At 38.2% G+C, this 21,100-nt stretch overlaps 1 protein-coding gene across 7 annotated transcripts in view; it reads right to left on the bottom strand.

The window, feature by feature from the left end:
- The window catches only part of LOC150087109 (protein O-linked-mannose beta-1,2-N-acetylglucosaminyltransferase 1-like), a 637,681-nt gene that overhangs the window by 111,801 nt on the left and 504,780 nt on the right, over positions 1–21,100 (bottom strand). For all 7 annotated transcript variants that reach the window (XM_090372960.1, XM_090372959.1, XM_090372965.1 and 4 more), the window contains one exon: positions 13,798–13,856. In XM_090372960.1, coding sequence (XP_090229086.1) covers positions 13,798–13,856 — 59 coding nt within the window. The remainder of the gene's footprint in view (positions 1–13,797; positions 13,857–21,100) is intronic.

Genomic DNA, 21,100 nt, shown 5'->3' with positions numbered 1-21,100 from the left:
TTCATACATGCTGTATGAAGTAATGAAATTTTTGGATATTGGTACACATGGTAAGAATATACCCAGATCAACAATGGCTTCGACAATGCCCCCGGCATACACACTACTCGGACTCCCTCCAATCATTGTCTGGCAGAGTAGAGGTAGCAAGATTATACACTAGCTGATCTGGAAGCCTCCTAGAGAGCTACCAATAGGTTCAGTCCAGTTTACTAACTAGTGGCCGGCCTGCGAACATCATTTTAGAGCTGTACCCACGAAATGTAAGGAAGATTGGAGCTCTCCATTGTGTCCACCATAACCTCAAAGTCATCAGTCATATTGCATGATGGAAGAGTTGACTGGAACTTAGGTCTGGAGACTAAACATGGGTTCCACCACTTCAGGCCTCCAATAAGCAAAGTGGTCATATTGCAGCGGTTGATGAGAGTCATCTACCACCAATATTGCCCAGTAACACAGAGGGGCAGCATTACTCCTTATGGTGTGGGCACCACACCTCGACCCCTGCTTACATTGGTTCACACCTGGGTGGCCACCCAGTGTGCTTGTGCATGGGGGTTATACCCAGGATTACTAACAGTCCCACCATCATAAAGGTCCAAGCAGAGGATCTGGTTGTTACAGACTGTCTGGACTTCACTGAAATTGGGTCCCCTTGACTTGAGTGTCTCCCGAATATCAGTTCCATCAGCGTTTTAGACTCCCATGCAGCAAGTACAGCTTGTCTGGCATATCTGAGAGAATGTCTGTGACAACCATCTGGATACTTCAACAGGATCTCGATATGTTGGGCAAATGGGCTGAGTTGTGCAACTGAAGTTTAACATTGACAAATGCAAAGTACTGCATATGGGTAGCAATAACCCAAGAGAAACGTACCAACTGTGTGGTACTACACTCAGGGAAGTGGTTGTTGTTGTTAGGTTTTTAGGAGCATTAGCAACTAAGGCCATATTGCTCTGGGAATATGTGGTGGTCATTCCCTGACTTTTCCGCATTCTCCGTATTTGGTGGTGAAGGGCTCGAACCGCGGTCTAACCAAGAAGCGTGTGCTACGCACTGCTGCTCCTTCCCACCTGGCTATGGAGGCCAGGGAAGTGGAAAGTGAAGAAGACCTGGGGGCAATTGTGCAGTTAAATATGTAGTTTGCTGAGCAGTTCAGATGGGCTGCTAGGGCAGGTCATGGAGTCTTGTCAATGATATATAGGAAGTTTCCTAGCAGGGACAGGGAGGTGATTATCCCATTGTACAAGGCAATGGTCAGGCCACACTTAGAGGCTTGTATACAGGTCTGGAGGCCTCATTTTAGGAAGGATGTAGAGTTGCTAGAATGAGTACAAAGAAGGGCAACAAGATTGGTGAGGGGAACAAAGGGGTGCTCTTACCAAGAAAGGTTTAAGTTCTGCAAATTGCAGCACTTGGAGAGTAGGCACCTGTGAGGTGATCTGATTCAGGTGTATAGCCTTGAATTGGCTGATCAAGCTGAATGCTGATGGGATTCTTCCTCTTGCTCAGACTAAGAACCTGAGGGGGCACAGTTTCAAACTGAGGAAAGATAATTGTAGAATAGATAAGTGGAAATTTGCCTTTAGCCAGTGGGTGGTTGATTGGTGGAACAGACTTCCATCTTTTTCTGTGGAAGTTGATAGCCCAAATAAATTGAAGGCTGAGCTGGACAGGCATTTGGAACGAATGGAAGGGTGAAGGGGAGGGGTTTCTTTTGGCTAATGCTGCATAAGCTTGCTTTCTTCCATCGTATGCCTCTGCTAATGCTAAAATTTGCTTTGCACATTCACAACTGTATTGTCCAGGAACTGTATCACCCTTCATTTGTTTTTCTTTTATCCACAGCAACAAAAGCCTTTTCATTTCTACAATGAGTTCTCTGCCTTTTTGGACTGTGTTAGATTCATCACTTACTTTAACTTTTTTAAGGTTTTCTTTTTGTTTCACTATGGTTTAAATGGTTGACTGGGAAAAACCATATTCACGCACCAATGAAGTAATTTTAGCACTATCATGTTTTTTCACTATTTCTTGTTTAATTTTAATTGGAATTTTCATTTTACTGTGCTCTGTAGGAGCTATATTATCAGTTTACACAATGTTGTACGTTGAAGAATTCAATACAGGAAATTTATGGAAAGCAAGCACAACACAAAAAATCACTTCAACTAAAGGATACAAAAAATAAGTGCCCAACACATTTACAAATGCTGCTATTGGCAGAGAGAAAGGACCATATTGTGGAGACAATCGTAAGCCATCGTAAAGTAAAATAAGTAGGCACCCGTGATCAGTGGTTAGTAGAATCAGCCACTTTATAGAGTAAAATTTCAAAAACCCAATTCAAATTATTAAAATGCACTTCACCACACCATTTATTGCTATGTTTTGTTTTAAGAATCAATTTTGAAAGCATTTGTGATATTTTTCTAAAGCACATTTCTGGAGGTCACTACTATAAAACAATTTGCAGTTTCTGGTTTATTGGACTTTTCTGTTAGTGCAATCTAATTTTAAATGGGTAGTAAACTCAATCTTATTGCATTTGCAATAATACCGATCGCTGGAATTCTATAAGTTTTTACGCTATTAAAGTAAAATGTGTTTCCCCATCATATAAAAAACATAAATAGATTTTCAGAATCTGCTCTTCATTCCTATTTTTTAAGGTTCGTTTAATAGAATTAAAATTAAATTCCCAAACATGATCACAATGTCTCACACTTACTACATATCGTATAGTGAAAGGTATTTTATTATGGAGAGTCCATCGTAAAGTGATTTGATCATACAGTGAACCCATCATAAAGCACGGGATTCACTGTATCTGGTTGGAACTAATGAGCCATCTGTTTTAATTAGGATTCTCTTGGCATGAACATTTTGATCTGAGAGTTCCTATGTAATTTATTCATCACATGCACATGTAGAAGATCCCATTCTGTTTTCACTCCTTTTGAGTGGTTTAAGGTGGCATGAGGGACACCTGTATGGGAGTTACTACAAATGTTGCCAATTGAACAATTATTCAGGGTGCCTGTGTTGCATTGTTTCAACAAGCAAGTGTCTGGATTTTTGTCAACAAACCATTTTTGGTGAGCCAGCAGCATTCTCTAAAAAATTATGGATCAAAAAAAGGGGCAGAGCTTGCTAACTGGTTGGTCAGTCAGCAAATGTACTCTCTCTCTCTCTCTCTCTCTCTCTCTCTTTCAATTTCTGTATTTTTCCTATTTTTCTTCATTTAATTTAATTTAATTAAGCAACCACAGAATGGAAGGTGCACTTTCCTTTCTTAGAAAAGTTTTTTATAGCCCATAACTTAGTTTTAAACCCATAATCTCTGTAAGTTATTAGAATCCTATAACCACTATGTATGTGATAAAACTCTCCACCAGCTAACGGATTACTATGAGGTGAGTGCTGAAAATTAAGCTAAGCTATACATACGATCTAGTTATTACATTACAGCACATAAGGACTCCTTAAAAAATCAAGTTTCTGTAGATTTTAATTTTCAGGAAATACATATGAAGAGATTACAGAAAACGGAAGTTAAAGGAATAAATGAGGAAGAAGAAAAGTTGTTTCTGCGAGTTTGAAGTTGGAAAGTAAAAAGGTGTTGAGTGACTGTGGTACATGTTCGGATTGGTTTGGAAGAGACAGCATTAATAACTGCTTTACAATTGTTGTGAGTTTGGTGTAGGCAAAAATGAACCTGGAGATTTGGATGCAAGCCAATATGTAACATTCTTATCTTGAAGAACCTTAACACATTTATTAGAAAACCAAAGTTTAAAGAAAGGAAAGATTTTGAGGTAGATTTTGGAACAAAGGATTTCATCCCTACAAGAATAATTCGCTGACACGATCTCTGCAAATACTGCCATCAGAAGACTTAAAAAAGTAAACCAACCAAGGAAAAGAAGAAGAAGAAGAAGAAGAAGAACAGAAATCTTGCAGATCATCGCATTTTGCATTCTTGTAATGCCAAACAACAAGAGATTGAGAATGGTCACAAGAGAAAGTCTCTGTTGCAGAAGTGTCATTCACTAAGTTGTGATCAGGGGTGCCTAGAAGACCACTCACCTCAATCGTATACTTGGAAGGGTTGTTTGTAAGAAACAGATCAAGGGTGTTGGCTGTGCGGTTAAGATAGTCTGGTATTCTGTATGTCATTTATGACTACTTTCTGTTTCCTATCTTTTCAGCCAGCCCCTGATCCAATAAACACCATTTCTAGTAATCTCTATTTGCTTCATATAATAATAATCTTTCAAGGGAAAGATTATTATCTTTCCCTTGAAAGATTATTATTATATGAATCTTTTTTTGAACCACAATAAAATATTATTATTTAATACAGTTACAAGGGTAACCATATTAAAAGCTTTACTGAAGTCAAGCTAAATAATGTTCAAGTTGTTTTATACATCCAAATGTTTTTGACTGTCATCAAAATTAACTAGACTGATCCTTCAAGATGTTCCTTTTGCAAATCCATACTGTGATCCATTAAGAATATCATTCCTATTGGAATAGTTCTGTATTGTATCCTTAAGCAGACTTCATAATCTTTTGTACCTTTGCTCAACTTCAGGAGTTTTCCCAAAAGATTCTTCTCTAAGACTGCTATATTATTTAAATTTATAGTCACCTGATTCCTTGCCACTGATCACTCATGGTTCAAATGACTGTTCAACTGCAAAGATAACTGTAAAATATGTGGGGGTGGTTCAAAAAAAGATTTGTATTCACCCAGAAGTAGCTGAAATAGAAAGATTTTTTTTTTTTTTTTTTTTTTGATACCTTGAAATCTCTATAGCAACCACACAAATTTTTGTTTCGATCTGACAATTAATTTTTTTCTTTGCAGAGCCGAATGAAGTGAAGTGTCAAAATAGATAATGTGGTGGAATACAGATCAGTGATTTTGATCCCCTTTCTGCAAGGGGAAAACATCCAAAACACTCCACAAAGAAATGGTCAGTGTTTATGGAGAAGATTGCCCAGGTTAGCGTGTTTGCAAACTGGTATAAGCAATTCAAATGTGAAAGGATTTTAGCGCATGAAAAATATCATGCCCAGCAACTACTGTAACAGTTTTCTGTTACAGCAGTTGCTGGGCGTGCTGCAAAAATTGAGGCACTAATCCTGGAAGATGGCCATACTAGCATCAGAAAACTAACTGCACCGCTCCAAATTAGTGTAGGTTCTGTGGAGAACATCATCCATATGGATTCCCAGACTTCTGACCCCTTACCAGAAGAAGGAAAGGGAACAATGTGCATATGAAATGCTGTGACATGAAAAGCAATGGCTATTTTGTTTAGCTGTTCTTAAGAGGTGTTAAGAATGCCAAGTTGTGCAAGCACAGCTGGAGTAGGAAGCAGCGAAGAGAACAATTCATTTACAGATTTATGTCTATTACTTGCACTCTCCCTCTCACTCATCCCTTATTACATACTATGCAGGCATTTATTTTAAGTGGTGTGTGTGTGTGTGTGTGTGTGTGTGTGTGTGTGTGTGTGTGTGTGTGTGTGTGTGTGTTAGCACAGTAGTCAGGGAAGGGAAGAATCTGTATTTATATGTCTTATTCCTATCTTTTCATATAATCATCTTTTCAGGTGGGAGTAGATAATATAAATTTGGTAGCAGGTAGTAAGGCAAGGTAAGCAGTTATTTGAAGAGCGAAAAGCTAATGTTCTTTGGAGAGAAAAAAAGTTATTTCTACACCCAAAAGGAGGATGTCATCAGGGTTAGCAGAAAGTGTGTCAGAGCTGTTAGCAGAGGTACTGCTCCTGCTAATCTAGAGTACATTTGAGATCCTTCGGTAACTGAATTAGCCTTGCCTAAGCAGTTAACCAACTTCTTTGAGTGAGTGCAGAGGTTGCAGACCAATGCTTGGCTCTGTTCTGGAGGGAAAGCAGCAAATGTTCAAGCCACATGCAGTGAGGTCTTTTATAGTAATTTCTGTGGTCATGGAAGGCAGCTTGTGGAGGACATGGGTATGTACAGTAGGAGAGGGAATTAAGTCTGAAAGGTAGCACAGGAGGGAGGTCTGTAGAGCAGTTTGGAGATTTGTTAGGAGGGAAGCATTCACATGCCACTAGCCAAGACCATTGGGGGGGACATGGTTTATGGAGTGGGATCGATTGTAGTAGTATTAGTATTAATAGTGGTAAATGATGCAAGAAAGCAAGCTTATATAGCATCAGAAAAAAAAAATCCAATTTCACCTACTCATCCATCCCCTCCAATAATAGTTTATCTATTTATTCCTTGAATTTATTCAAACTATCCACTTCCACAACAATGTATGGTAGTTTGTTCTAGCAAGCAACTGTCCATTGGTTGAAAGCAAACTTCTGGACATCTCTTCTGCAACCATCCTTCTACAATTTGAATTTTCCCTCTCATATTCACAGTCTGAACAAGAGGAAGAATCCCAACAGCACTGAGTTTGCTCAAGCCATTCCATAGTATTTTCCCAGGTATTGGATAAGTCTGTATGGCTAAGTAGTTTTTAACAAAAGAAGAAAGGATATTTGTGAATGTTACTTACAATGACATTTCCTAATCGTGCACACACACCAAGTTAATTTTTTTTTTTTGTTATACACCAGTCTGCTGCTTTGGGTGAACATGTTTTCTCATTTGTCACGTATACTGAAAATGATGATATTTCACAAATTTGACTGACAAAAACATTCCTGCCATTCTGCACCCAGCTTATTCATACAATTTAGTACCATGCAACTTTTGGCTATTCCCAAAATGAAAACAGGACCTGAAAGGAAAATTATTGAGTTGATTCAAGAAATCTAACCAAACATGGATTGCCTAAAAGCATTCAGAAAAGAAGACTTCCAAAAATATTTTTATCAGTGACAGGCACCATGGAACAAGCATGTGGTTGAAGGAGATTATATTGAAGAATATTAACAATGTAAACATTTATCATTGAATAAAATTTATTTTTTGCAATACTCACTGAATTTTTGATAGAACCACAAGGTTTGATCAAAAGATAAAGCAACAATCCACCTCATTACTAATTCAATGGTTGGAGAAATGTATTTCAGTTGACTGGCTTCTGGCTTTATTTTTTTCTAATCTATTTCAGTGATGGAACATTTCCATTGAAAGTGGACACAAAAGACAACTGCTTTTATATAGATTCTTAATGTTTAAAAATATTTGCAAAACAATTTTTTAATGTCATATTTTAATTTCAATATTTATGTTTATATATTAATGGCCAAGAGAGATAAAACGAATTTTTACACTAGAGTGCATAAAATGATACTTTGAAATTTATATAAACAATAAAATATGAACAATACACTATCTTCCAACATGTATTGGGATGCATTATCCAAAAGTCACATAGCAAGCTGATGTTTGGCACTGGTTTTTAGGAATATGTAAGAGGGAAAACAGACTCAGGAGCAAAAATAATAAGAATCAAATTCCCCCTCCCCAAAAAATGACGTGTTATAGCAAGATGCCATATTGTGGGTATATCCATTTGTTAGATAGCAAAGCAAACCTGCAGGTCCCAAGTCAACTGCTGAAACTACTGTATGTGAGTGGAAGGTAATATTACTGATTTCTCAAAGAATGGTAGGAACCTATTAATTCTGAAAGTCAGCAGATGAAAATGTACTGGACAAGGAAACCACAAAGAAATCTTGTCAAGCTCTAAATAGTAACAGGCAGAGAATGCAGATAACTGTTGCACCAATCACTGCCAAAAGGACCCATGTAAGAAGAGAGATTATGGCCATGAACCTATTGACAAGCTCAGGATATCAATAACTCCAGCCAATACTTGTCATAAAAAATATTATATAATCCGCTGACCAGATGGATGCACCTGATTGTGGCAAATGGCAAACTACAGATGCAATGTGCCTACATTGAAGCTGTGGCAGTATAATAGTTCCAACCAGGGACATACACAGAAATTTTACTGGATGAAGGTGGGAGTATTCTTTCCAAATTTTGGCAGATTACCCTTTGCACATATTCTATTTTGTAATGCCTCCCTCAATTTATAGATCCCAGGTAAACTTTTAAGTATAGTTTTTCCTTGATTTTCACAAGAAAATTTGACAATTTATTCCCATTCTTAGCCACTGTACATATCCCTGATTAGGGCTTGAGGCACAGAGTTTGGCCTAGGCCCATTAGTTGTCTTCCACAGCAAATTAGCCAGCATAGTACGCTATCTGCCACTCACTGTCTGAGTTTAGTTCCAGTCTGTAACTAGAAGAATTTTTGAAGTCCTTTTCAAGTATGCTGTAGTCAGCGAACCTCAGGCAGAGGGAATAAAGTTTTTCCCTGAGAGTTATTTCGGGGGTTATCAGACTGTACAACATGCAAATTGGCCCGTACATCCACTTTCAGAGAAAATATTCATGTATATAATAAGAGAAAGAAACTTCAGTGCCATTTTTAAAATAATAATTTGGAGTTAGTCTCATTAGTTGTTTTCCAGAACTATAAATTGCTTACATTTTAACAATGGATAATTCAGCCCTGTCTATTTGTGGGAAATTCAGAGAGAGAAGTGAAATACTTGCCACACAGTTCATCAATAATACACTGGTCTTAGGGATAAGAGTTTTAAAAATCTGCCTAGGGCTAGTCCAAAACCCTCATCATCAGCCATTTTCAATCCACTGCAGGATGAAGGCCTCTCCCGCAATTTTCCAGTTCCTTCTGTTTTGAGCACTGGCCATCCATTTACTACCCAAAAACTCAAGAATTTCATCTATCCATCTCTGCCTTTGTCTTCCAGGTTTTCTTCTAGCTCCTCTTGGGTACCATTCTGTTATTTTCTTAGTCCATCTGTCATCATGTCTTCGAGCTATGTGTCCTGCCCAAGACCATTTTAGTTCTTTAGTTTTGATAAGAATGTCCTTTACTTGAGTTTGCTGCCTAATCCATGTGTTTCTCTTCTTATCTAACAGTCTGATTCCCAATATAATTCGTTCCATTCTTCGCTGTGTAGTTCTCAGCTTCTCTTCCATTCTTTTGGTGAGTGCCCAAGTTTCACTTCCATAAGTCATGGTGGGGAGTATACATTGATTCATTATTTTACGTTTCAGACAAACTGGGATATTGCTCTTCAGTATGTGACTATATTTCCTGAATGCTATCCATCCAAAATTTATTCTTCTCTTGACTTCCAGCCATTTATCATTATTACAGCTAATAACTTGTCCCAGATAAGTATATGACTCCATCTTTTCAATTACTGCTCCTTCAATCATTATTTCCCTTTCTGTGGCATACTTGTTCATCATTACTTTTGTTTTAGCCATATTCATCTTTAGTCCAAAATCCTTAATAACTGTGCATAACTGATTAAGATTTTCATCTAATTCTTTGGGATCGTGGCTTATGACCACAATGTCATCTGCAAATCGTAAATGGTTTAGGTACTCTCCGTTCACATTGACTCCTTTCTGCGACCAGTCTAATCTTCTGAAAGCTTCCTCAAGGGCAGCAGTAAACAGCTTCGGAGATATTGTGTCTCCTTGTCGAACTCCTTTCTCGATTTTAAATTTCCTACTGTCTTTGTCTAGTCTAATAAAGGAGGTAGCACTCTCATATATTTTCTTCAAAATCATAATATATGGGGTATCTATGCCTTGTCTTTCCAGTGCCCGAAACACTGCCTTATGCTGTATGGAGTCAAATGCCTTTTCATAATCCACAAATGCCAGGCATAATGGTGTTTTATATTCATTTGCTTTCTCCATTAGCTGTGATATTACGTGAAGGTGATCCATAGTTGAGAATCCTGTCCTAAAGCCAGCTTGCTCTTTTGGTTGATTCTCATCAAGTATTCTTTCTAATCTGTTAGTAATGACCCTTGTGAATAACTTGTAGATGTGGGATAACAAGCTAATTGGTCTATAATTTCCCATTTCTGATTTATCTCCTTTCTTATGGTTTTTTTTTTTTTTTTTTTTAGAAGCATTAGCAACTAAGGCCATATTGATCCATGATATGCGGTGGTCATTCCCTGACCTTTCCGCATCCTCCGTATTTGGTGGTGACGGGCTCGAACCCCGGTCTAATCAAGAAGCGTGTGCTACGCACTGCTGCTCCTTCCCACCTGGCTACGGAGGCGCCCCTTTCTTATGCAGCAAAACTATGATTGCATTATTCCACTGCTTAGGTGTCACACCTTTTCTAATGCACTTTGTGAAGAGCCTTGCCAGTTTTTGTGTTATGTCTCTTCTTCCCAATTTTAACAACTCTACAGTAACTTCATCTTCCCCCGGGGCTTTCCGATTCTTCATTTTCTTCAATGCATGTTCTACCTCATCAGGAAGAATATCGGGTATGTTGTATGTGTTGCTACTTTGCAATCCATTTTCCCTACTGCTGCTATCATTCCCTCGCTCCTTGTATAATTCTCTGTAGTAGTCTTCTGCTATTTGAATTATGCCTTCTCTGCTTTTTATAAGTACACCATCGCTATTCTTCAGTTTCAGTATCATTTGTCTTTCTGTATTACTGCTCATGGCTGCTGATTTAAATCCTTTGTTTTCCCTTAATGCTTGTTCTACTTTTCTTGTGTTAAATCTTCTTATGTCCTCTCTGAGACTCTTTCTAATGGCTTTGCATAACTCAGTATACTCAATTTTCTCCCTGTCAGTGTTTTTCTTGCTCTTCATTTGTCGTCTTCGGTTCATCATGACAAGTGTTTCTTGACTAATTTTTTCTTCTTTGGATTTCTTTTTCCCTATAGGTTTCTTTGGCTTTATCACTTTCAGAAAGTTGTAATATTCCTCGTCGTTATCTTGGTCCTGAGCACTCTGCAGAAGCTCAAACTTGTTCTTAAGTTCCAGTACATACTGCTTTTTCTCCTCCTCTGTTATCTCAAAGACCTTTGTATTATTTACTCGAGTCAGTTTTTTCCTTTCCTACATCTATATCAAGTGTACATCTTAACATTCTGTGATCACTTCCAACATTTACCTTATTCAGGATGGTAACATCATTCACAATATATCTTCTGTTAGTGAGGATGAAGTCGATTTCATTAGTTGTTAATCCATTTGGACTCTTCCATGTCCACTTTCTGTTCACCCTTTTCTTGAAAAAAGTGTTCATTACTGACAGTCCTTGAGATTCTGCAAATTCCACAAGTCTTTCACCTCTTTTATTTCTTTCACCAATTCCAAAATTTCCTATCGTTGCTCTTTCTGCGCTGTTTTGCCTTTTTCGAACCTTAGCATTGAAGTCCCCCATAATAATAGTGTAGTGGGTTTTCTGCTTATCTAGAAGACTCTCAATTTCGGTGTACATTTTTTCAACCTCTTCATCATCATGGCTCGATGTTGGTGCATAAATCATTATAATCTTTAGCTTGTACCTCTTAGAAATCTTGAGTATTAGTCTTGACACCCTTGGTGATGTACTTTTGAATTCCAAAATGTTGTTTTTAAAATGTTTATGGACCAGAAACCCAACTCCACCTTCACTCCTTTCACTGTTTCCATTGGTGTACAGCAGATTTCCACTTGATAAACTTATAAGTGATTCATTTCTTCTTCTTGTTTCAGCCAAACCGATGATATTCCAATTCACATTTTCTAACTCCTTTTCCAGCTCTAATATCCTGTCTTCACCGATGAGTGATCATACGTTATAACAGGCCAAGTTCAGTTTCCGTGCATGGCAGACTGGTCGTACCCAGAGATTCTTAGCACCCTCTGCTTCCACTCTGATCCTCTCGCTGCCGTAAGAGGGAGAGTGAAAGCTGCTGGGGACTGAGGGCCATTTGTATTGTTGTTCTGTCATATGCTGGAGGGTTTAGTCTTTTCCTCTTCACGCTGACCAGGCATCTTGAAGAGAACCACTCTACACGTTCGTTGCCACCTAAGTGATGTAACAGGGCTTACCATCGAGAAGGTGTACATGAGTGGATTTTAGGGAGGCAGGCCAACCGGACTTCTCCTAAATCTTCTGTAATAGAGAGATATTGGATCCATCAGTGTTTTCGGCTGAGTGTCTGATAACACACAGGATACCTGTTCCCCTCTAAGCCCCAAAACCCTCATTTTAATCCAACTGAATATCTAAGATTCTCAAGAAGCAACCAAAAGCTAGATCAAGAAGCCCAACTTCTATGAATAGTTCTTTACATTGTACTGAATTGCATCAAAATTCAAGTGTCCATGGACTGGCTGAAATCTTGCTGTAGTTATTATAAAGCCTCTAAATATGACCACATCAGGATCTGAGGGCAGGGAAAAATTATTCATTAAACCAGGAATATTTTGCAGGGAAAAATCACATCCCTTTATCAAATAACTACTGCATCAACTGTAGGATCCGAGGTCAACTGTGACCTCCCTAAATGAGCGATGTGTTCAGAGAGATTTGGAACAGGTGGAATTACAAATAGTAATTCATATGAATGAATTTGTAACAAATTCATTCTTATGGTGCAATAGAATGAATTTGTAACAAAGTAATTATTAAATAAAAATAATCTGGCTGCTCTCTTTTTGAATAGAATAAAAAGTTTACCAAGTTCTTTACCAAGATGACCAAGTTTACCAAATTCTTTACCAACCTGGATGTTGGGTAGATTTTTGAAGGAAAAAAAAAAAAAAAAAAAAAATATATATATATATATATATATATATATATATATATATATACTGTGATTTTAGTGTTTTGCACCAACCTTGCGTAGAAGTGAAAATAAAACACCAAGGAAACTAAGCTTTTGATAACTGTATTTATAATAAATCAAAATAACCTGCATTACAATAAATTATTGTAATTTATAATAAATTAATTTATTGTAATGCAGGTTATTTTGATTTATTATAAATACAGTTATCAAAAGCTTAGTTTCCTTGGTGTTTTATTTTCACTTCTACGCAAGGTTGGTGCAAAACACTAAAATCACAGTATGGATTTACCCAACCTCAGAGGCCTGTTTGAAGATATATATATATATATATTATTTTAACAGTGCTGGAGTTTTTTGCTTCTATGAATAGTTCTTTACATTGTACTGAATTGCACCAAAATTCAAGTGTCCATGGACTGGCTGAAATCTTGAATTCTATTTTGTCTGTAGAATTGCATGTTCATCAGTCAATCTGGATGGTGGGCAAGCTGAAAATCCTTGAATAACCTAGTTTCCTTGAAAATCCTAATTTCCTCACCCAAGATAAGCAAAGTACAGCCTCAAGTGAAGAGGATGGACTCAGGTCACCTACACCTAAGTTCGATTGGAAACTCCGGTCTCTCCAAATGAGTGCCAGACAATATATTGTGCTGATTAAGCTACTGCAGAAGACTTTTTGAAAGACATTGAAAAGTCATTTTCAATGACTTTGAAAAGTCATTTTCAAATTTGGGGATTGACAATGGATTTGACAGAATATAGTAAAGGTATTTTTAACCAAAGGATACAAAAAAGAGGAGATTCTAGGTTATAAAATAGCTGACAAGGAATATTACACTGGACAAGTACCATCTTTAAAGTGGAAAGAATCAGAGTGAATAATTTGGACAAATAAGATAACTGTTGTCAAGGAAACTGATACTTGAAATCCTGTTAGAAATATAAGTATAAGATAAAAGACTAGATGATAATGAATGAACCAAGACCAACATATCTGTGAAATGAATTGGGAAACTTTTGAGAATTAGATTTCTCAAACCAGTCTTTTTTTCTCAATATATGTTGGAGGATGGCATATATGGATATTGCATAATGGTGGTAAACATACACAAGTAAAGTACCTGAAAAAATCTAGCGAAACATCCAAATCTTCTTCAATAATTATAGCATATTTTGCATCCTGAAATAAATAATGCTGGTTATAATAAAAAGAAACTAGTCTTTCTTCAGATCAAAAACAACAGCATTTGCCATTTTACAAAGAAAAGAATAGAAATTATTAGTGAAATTTTCTAGTTTACTTTTCTCCCCCACTAAGATATGACTATGAGCCTAGAAATGGAAAGAGAAAAATATACAAAAAAACATTCACTTATATTCTAGAAATACATTCTTTCTATTCCCAGTGCAACCTTCATATACCATGCCTTGTTACCACCATTTTGTATGTATCACAGGTGTGATTATGTTCCCCAAGATGGAGATAAAAAAAATACATTATACAGCAAAACATTAATTTTTTAGAGAAGCAATAAAAAAAAAAAATCAATAAAATGCTAATTTCATACTGAAAGCTCATAAAAGTAAACATTTACCAGTGGAAGGGGAACCAGCTACAGGTTTAGTTCAAATTACCAACAATAGAATTGCCAAGTGTAAAAATACTGATTCAAAACAGTTACAAGTGAAAATGGCAGTTAAAAACACCGACAGAGTTAAAATTACAAAAGAGTAGCACATTGAGAGGATGAGAATACCAACAAATCAAACCATATGGTTTAAATGCCTGTAGTTCAAAATTCCAACAGGGTCAAAATGCTGGCCAAAACACCGAAAGTTCAAAAATAGTGATAGCTGAAAATGCCAATAGGGTGGAAACAAATTGGTCAAAACTGTGATGGGCTGAAAATCGATAGTTACAGTGCAAAATATTCCAGATTCCAAATAGGAAAAACAACAATTATTATCATATCTAATAATTATTATTATTAGATATAATATTCTAATATTATTATTATTATTATTATAAGAAGAATAAAAAAAAAGGAGGTGCGATGGCCCAGTGGTTATGACACTGGACTACCAGCTTGATGGACCCGGGTTTGAGTCTGTTTTGGCAGAAGCAAAGGCAGCTCCATCACACTGGGAGACCGGTATAATAACTATAGTAATAAATTTAAAAATATATAAAATAATAATAATAATAATAATAATAATAAATGAAAAATAAATAAGTTGCTCCAGCAGACCTACCTTCCCCGAGGTCGGAGTGATGGCTAAGGCAGATTGTGGTGCTATTTGGTGTTGCTCACAGGGACTAGCACTACCACTGGACATAAGCCGAAGTGCTAAACAGGTACACCTCCATAGATGGATGATGTCAAAAAGAAATAATAATTATACTGCATCGAGTGTGGTGCAGGATAAAGTCACTCGCATTCTGTACTTAGGCAGAGGAGTTGGTTCAAAAAGTCGGAAACAGTCTCCAGAGGAAGACAGTGGAGAAAGTTGCACTGTCCCCCATAAGGCTACCACAATAGAAGGGCAAGACCATCCAGCCTCACTAACTGGAAGTGCTTCCTGTGCAACTGCACTACTGACCACCCAGGAAGGTAGAAAACGGCAACACAACAAGAGGAGCATTGAAATGATTATGTACATCATGCGAGCATACTATGAAATAACCAAGCTAGAGACTACAGGTGGAGACTACATACCAATTGGTTGGAACAATTACCAAATATTCATATCACCAAATGAGCAGACAGCCGACCAGCAAAGGACCATCATTATGAAGAACCTGATAGCTCCTGTAATCTTGGAAAAAATCAAGCAGGATGTGAGCGATCAACTACAAAGAACAACATATACGGGCAACACGTAACCAGAGGAGGAGGAGCAAGAAGGAAAAAAATCCAGAGCAGCTGAAGTGGAAAGAGATGAGTTCGTGATATCCAAAAGAGAAGATGAGTGGAAGAAGGCCCTCACAGAATTCAAAGAAATGGAACCCACAAAGACCTATGTGATACCGAAGCAGAGGCCCAATAGAATCCTGTGGAGAATCAAAGACCACCTCAATCAGCAAATAATACCACATTACCTCAATAACAATGGTGCAACTGGAGGCCATCCACCAGTCGTATACTGTGCTGCCATAGCAGCAACTAGGATTAATGGAAGAGAAACAATAGAACAACAGCAGAAGAGCCGAAAAAAAAAAAAAGAAGGAACCGCCAGCATGGAAAAAACATCAGCAGAAGATAGATGAATTAAGAGTCAAGATAGGCCAATTGGCCCAGTACCAAGAGATTAAAGGAGTAAGAAATTGATTGGAAAAGTGAAGAGTATCCTCAAGAGAGAGCATCCACAGCAAGCACGAGACTAAAAATCAGAGAATAGGGGAATACTTGGATACACTGAAGCAGAACCTCCTCACACTCAGCAAGAGACTAAGCCAATACAAATAGAGCTCCCAGAGGAAAATAAACAAGCAAATCTTCGATGAGGACCAAAGAGCCTACAGAAGTCTCGGAAAAGATGGAAATGTACCACCCAAGCAGAAGACGATCAAGGAGTTCTGGGACAACAAATGGAGCAGTGAAGCCAAGCTAGATAACCACATAACAGCCAAGCTTCCTGGATAGAACTAGAATGGAAGAAAACCAAGGATCTACAAGAGATGGGGGGGGGGGAGAGAGAGAGAGAGAGAGATTTGGAAGGGAGAAGTAAAACAGTCAATTAGGAACCCACAAAACTGGTGAAACCCAGGAACAGAACGTCTACAACTACAGGTACAAGAAGCTCACTTGCACACACAAACACCTAGCAGGGCAGCACCTGAATAATAAGGCACCCAGAGACAATCCTGAAGTTTCTCACTCAGGGAATCGCATATCTGAAGCCTAAACCAATATACAAGAAACCCGTAGAAATACAGGCCAATCACCTGTCTCAATGATGTACAAGATCCTCAAAAGCTATGTGATACCGAAGCAGAGGCCCAATAGAATCCTGTGGAGAATCAAAGACCACCTCAATCAGCAAATAATACCACATTACCTCAATAACAATGGTGCAACTGGAGGCCATCCACCAGTCGTATACTGTGCTGCCATAGCAGCAACTAGGATTAATGGAAGAGAAACAATAGAACAACAGCAGAAGAGCCGAAAAAAAAAAAGAAGGAACCGCCAGCATGGAAAAAACATCAGCAGAAGATAGAAGAATTAAGAGTCAAGATAGGCCAATTGGCCCAGTACCAAGAGATTAAAGGAGTAAGAAATTGATTGGAAAAGTGAAGCGTATCCTCAAGAGAGAGAGCATCCACAGCAAGCACGAGACCAAAAATCAGAGAATAGGGGAATACTTGGATACACTGAAGCAGAACCTCCTCACACTCAGCAAGAGACTAAGCCAATACAAATAGAGCTCCCAGAGAAAAATAAACAAGCAAATCTTCGATGAGGACCAAAGAGCCTACAGAAGTCTCGGAAAAGATGGAAATGTACCACCCAAGCAGAAGACGATCAAGGAGTTCTGGGACAACAAATGGAGCAGTGAAGCCAAGCTAGATAACCACATAACAGCCAAGCTTCCTGGATAGAACTAGAATGGAAGAAAACCAAGGATCTACAAGAGATTGGGGTGAGAGAGAGAGAGAGAGAGAGAGAGAGAGAGAGAGAGAGAGAGAGAGAGATTTGGAAGGGAGAAGTAAAACAGTCAATTAGGAACCCACAAAACTGGTGAAACCCAGGAACAGAACGTCTACAACTACAGGTACAAGAAGCTCACTTGCACACACAAACACCTAGCAGGGCAGCACCTGAATAATAAGGCACCCAGAGACAATCCTGAAGTTTCTCACTCAGGGAATCGCATATCTGAAGCCTAAACCAATATACAAGAAACCCGTAGAAATACAGGCCAATCACCTGTCTCAATGATGTACAAGATCCTCAAAAGCTGCATAACCAAGAAGATGTCAGACCACTTGGAGAGCCAGAACATAATGGCCAAATAGCAGAAAGGATGCAAGGAGCAATTAATCATAGATGCTACAGTAATAGAGCAAGCCTACAAGAAAAGGTGCAACATGTACATGGGCTACATCGATTACTTCAAGGTCTTCGACTCTGTGCCTCATAGCTGGCTAATAGAGGTGCTGAAGATCTACAAAGCCAATCCGACAGTGACAAACTTCCTAGAAGCAATGATGGCAAAATGGAGTACCAGCATTAAGGTCAAGGACATCACAACCAGACCGATCTCCATCAGGAGAGGAATATTTCAAGGAGATGCCCTGAGCCCACTGTGGTTCTATCTAGCACTTAACCTGCTATTAACCATGCTCAACAGCAGCAAGTATGGATATAACCTCAAAGGAGGAAGGAAAACCATACACCCTCTCCCACCTGATGTACATCAATGACATAAAGCTCTACGTGGCAACCAAGAAGCAACTCCAGCAACTAGTCCGGATCACTGAATAATTCGGCAATGATGTTTGGTCTAGACAAATTCAAGATCCATAGATCGCATCAGGGGAAATTAGTCAGCCGAAACTACGAAATACAGACTGGTAAAGTGATCGAACCTATGACAGAGGGAGAGACTTACAAATACCTGGGAATCATTATTGGATGATTGTTTTCTACATCAGCATGTTCGGGAGGCAACTAGAGGGAGTAATATTCTTGATTTGATTATCAGTAGTGATTCTTCATGAATTGAGAATCTGCAGATAAAGGAACCACTAGGTGGCAGTGATCACAGTGTGCTGAAGTGGGGTTTACTCAAAGAGGTAACTATCATCAAGAGTAAAGTGAAGGGTTTTTACTTTCATAAAGGTGACTACGGTGGTCTGAGAGAGTATTTAAATTCTATAGGGTGGAACCAACTGATGATGTTACCAACAGCAAATTCAAAATGGGAAGCATTCAAAGAATTAATCTTGGAAGCTACAAGGCTTTTCATACCAACAAAGAAATATTGTTCAAGATTTAGGCCTAAATGGATGTCAGATGAACTAATTAGACATGTGATAGAGAAGAAAAATGCATGGGTTACATATAAATTAACACGTGACACAGAAGCCTATGATAGATATAAGCTGGTCTGTAACCAAGTCACAAAGGAGGTTAGGCAGGCAAAGGCAGATTATGAGAAATCTTTGGCAAAGGATGCAAAGAAAAACAGCAAAGAGTTCTTTACTTATGTAAACTCTAGAAGGAAGGGGATGAATCAGATTGGTCCACTTGATATCGATGGTTCAACTGTTGATGATTCTGCTCAGATAGCTAACAAACAAAATGAATAAATATTTTGCATCGACATTCACACATGAGTTATTCAGGGAGGGGAATGCCAGAGGTGAATTAAACTCTGGCAATGAGCCAGATGATTTTGTAATAACTGAGAGCAAAGTAGAGGAGAAATTGTTGAAGATAAACATAAGAAAGGCACCTGGGGCAGATGGGATCTATCCAGTTATATTAAAGGAGGCAGCAAAGAAAGTAAGCAAACCCTTAGCCATAATTATGAGAGCTTCCTTGGACTCAGGGGAGGTACCCATAGACTGGAGATGTGTAAATGTGACCCCAATTCACAAAGAAGGATCAAAGACTGACACAAGTAATTACAGACCTGTGAATCTAACTTCTTTTCCAGGAAAATTAATGGAGGCACTGGTTAATGAAGCACTGCAGGATCATCTAGACAAGACTTCAGTTATAGCTCGGACACAGCATGGTTTTGATAAGGGAAAGTCTTGCCTGACCAATTTGATTGGATACTATTATGAAGTCACAAAAGAGCTGTATGCAGGGAATAACCTTGATACTGGTAACTTTGATAACTTTGAATAAAGGCTTTTGATACTGTTGCACATGGAAGACTGCTGAACAAATTGGAGCAGTGTGGCATTGGAGGCAAATTGCTGCTTTGGATAAAGGGGTGGTTGAGGGGGAGAAGACAGAGAGTGGTAATCAATGGACACTGCTCATCGTGGACTAATGTTATTAGTGGAGTCCCTCAGGGTTCAGTGTTGGGTACATTATTGTTTTCTGTATTTATAAATAATATTGATGGTGGTATATCAAGCTTAATATCCAAGTTTGCAGATGATACAAAGGTTGGCAGGGTTGTTAAGGACACTACTGACGCTATGCTGCTGCAACAGGATCTGGAAAGGTTGAGCAGATGGGCTGAGAGGTGGCAAATGAAGTTTAACATTGACAAATGTAAAATACTACATACGGGAAACAGCAACTCCAGAGCAACGTATCAACTCTGTGGTACTACACTGACAGTGGTAGAGAATGAAAAGGAACTGGGGGTGACTGTGCAGGCAGATATGAAGTTCTCTGAGCAGTGCAGACGGGCTGCAAGAGTAGCTCATGGTGTCTTATCAATGATATACAGGAATTTTTCTAGAAGGGATAAGGAGGTGATTAATCCCTTGTATAAGGCAATGGTCAGGCCACACCTTGAGTACTGTATACAGGTCTGGAAGCCTCATTTCAAGAAGGATGTAGAGCTGCTGGAATGAGTACAGAGAAGGGCGACAAGATTAGTGAATGGAACAAAGGGTTGCTCTTACGAAGAAAGGCTTAAGTTTTGCAAATTACAGTGTCTGGAGACTAGACACCGGCGAGGTGATCTGATAGAGGTATATAAAGCCTTGAATGGTTTGAGCATGCTCAATGCTGATGGGATCCTGCCTCTTGCTCAGAATAATCACCTGAGAGGGCATAAATTTAAATTGAGGAAAGACAGATGTAGGATAGATGTGCAGAAATTTGCCTTTAGCCAGCAGGTAGTTGGTTGGTGGAACAGACTTCCATCTCTTGTTGTGGAAGTTGATATCAGCTGGATAGGTATTTCGAAGGAATGGAGGGGTGAAATTGCAGGTTTTTTTTTTTTTTTTTTTTTGGCTGATGCTGCATAAGCTTGCTTTCTTGCATCATATGCCTCTACTAATGCTAATGCTAAGTTAGTTATTATCTTTAACAAAAGTAATTTTTCATATATATATATATATATATATATATAAATGAATATTAAATGTAAACCATTAAAGGTAATGTTTAAAAAGTTATATAGGATAAAAAGGTACTCAGTTGATGAAATGGTTTCAGTAAATGAAAGGTTAATAAGTCAGGTATGACAGAGGCACCTAAAAGCACAAAGAAGCATTACAGGATTCAAGAGTATATATAAGTTGTATTAATATATTGAATAAAGTATCCATAAATGGATGTGAAAGTTATACAGAGTGCCAGTAACAAGAGGGGTGAGGATAGTTGAAAAATAATTGTAGTAAATATGTGAAACAATGTTAATATCCTAAAGCTTATGATGAATTAAGAAAATTATGGGCTGAATTTTCTTAGGTTGAAAAAAAAAAAAAAAAAAAAAATCAATTTT

This window comes from Mastigoproctus giganteus, chromosome 4, assembly GCF_048544385.1.
Source record: "Mastigoproctus giganteus isolate SK-2022 chromosome 4, ASM4854438v1, whole genome shotgun sequence".
Taxonomy (NCBI): Eukaryota; Metazoa; Arthropoda; class Arachnida; order Uropygi; family Thelyphonidae; genus Mastigoproctus; species Mastigoproctus giganteus.
The sequence above is the reverse complement of the archived record's forward strand: the minus strand, read 5'-3'. Positions and strand labels throughout refer to the sequence as shown.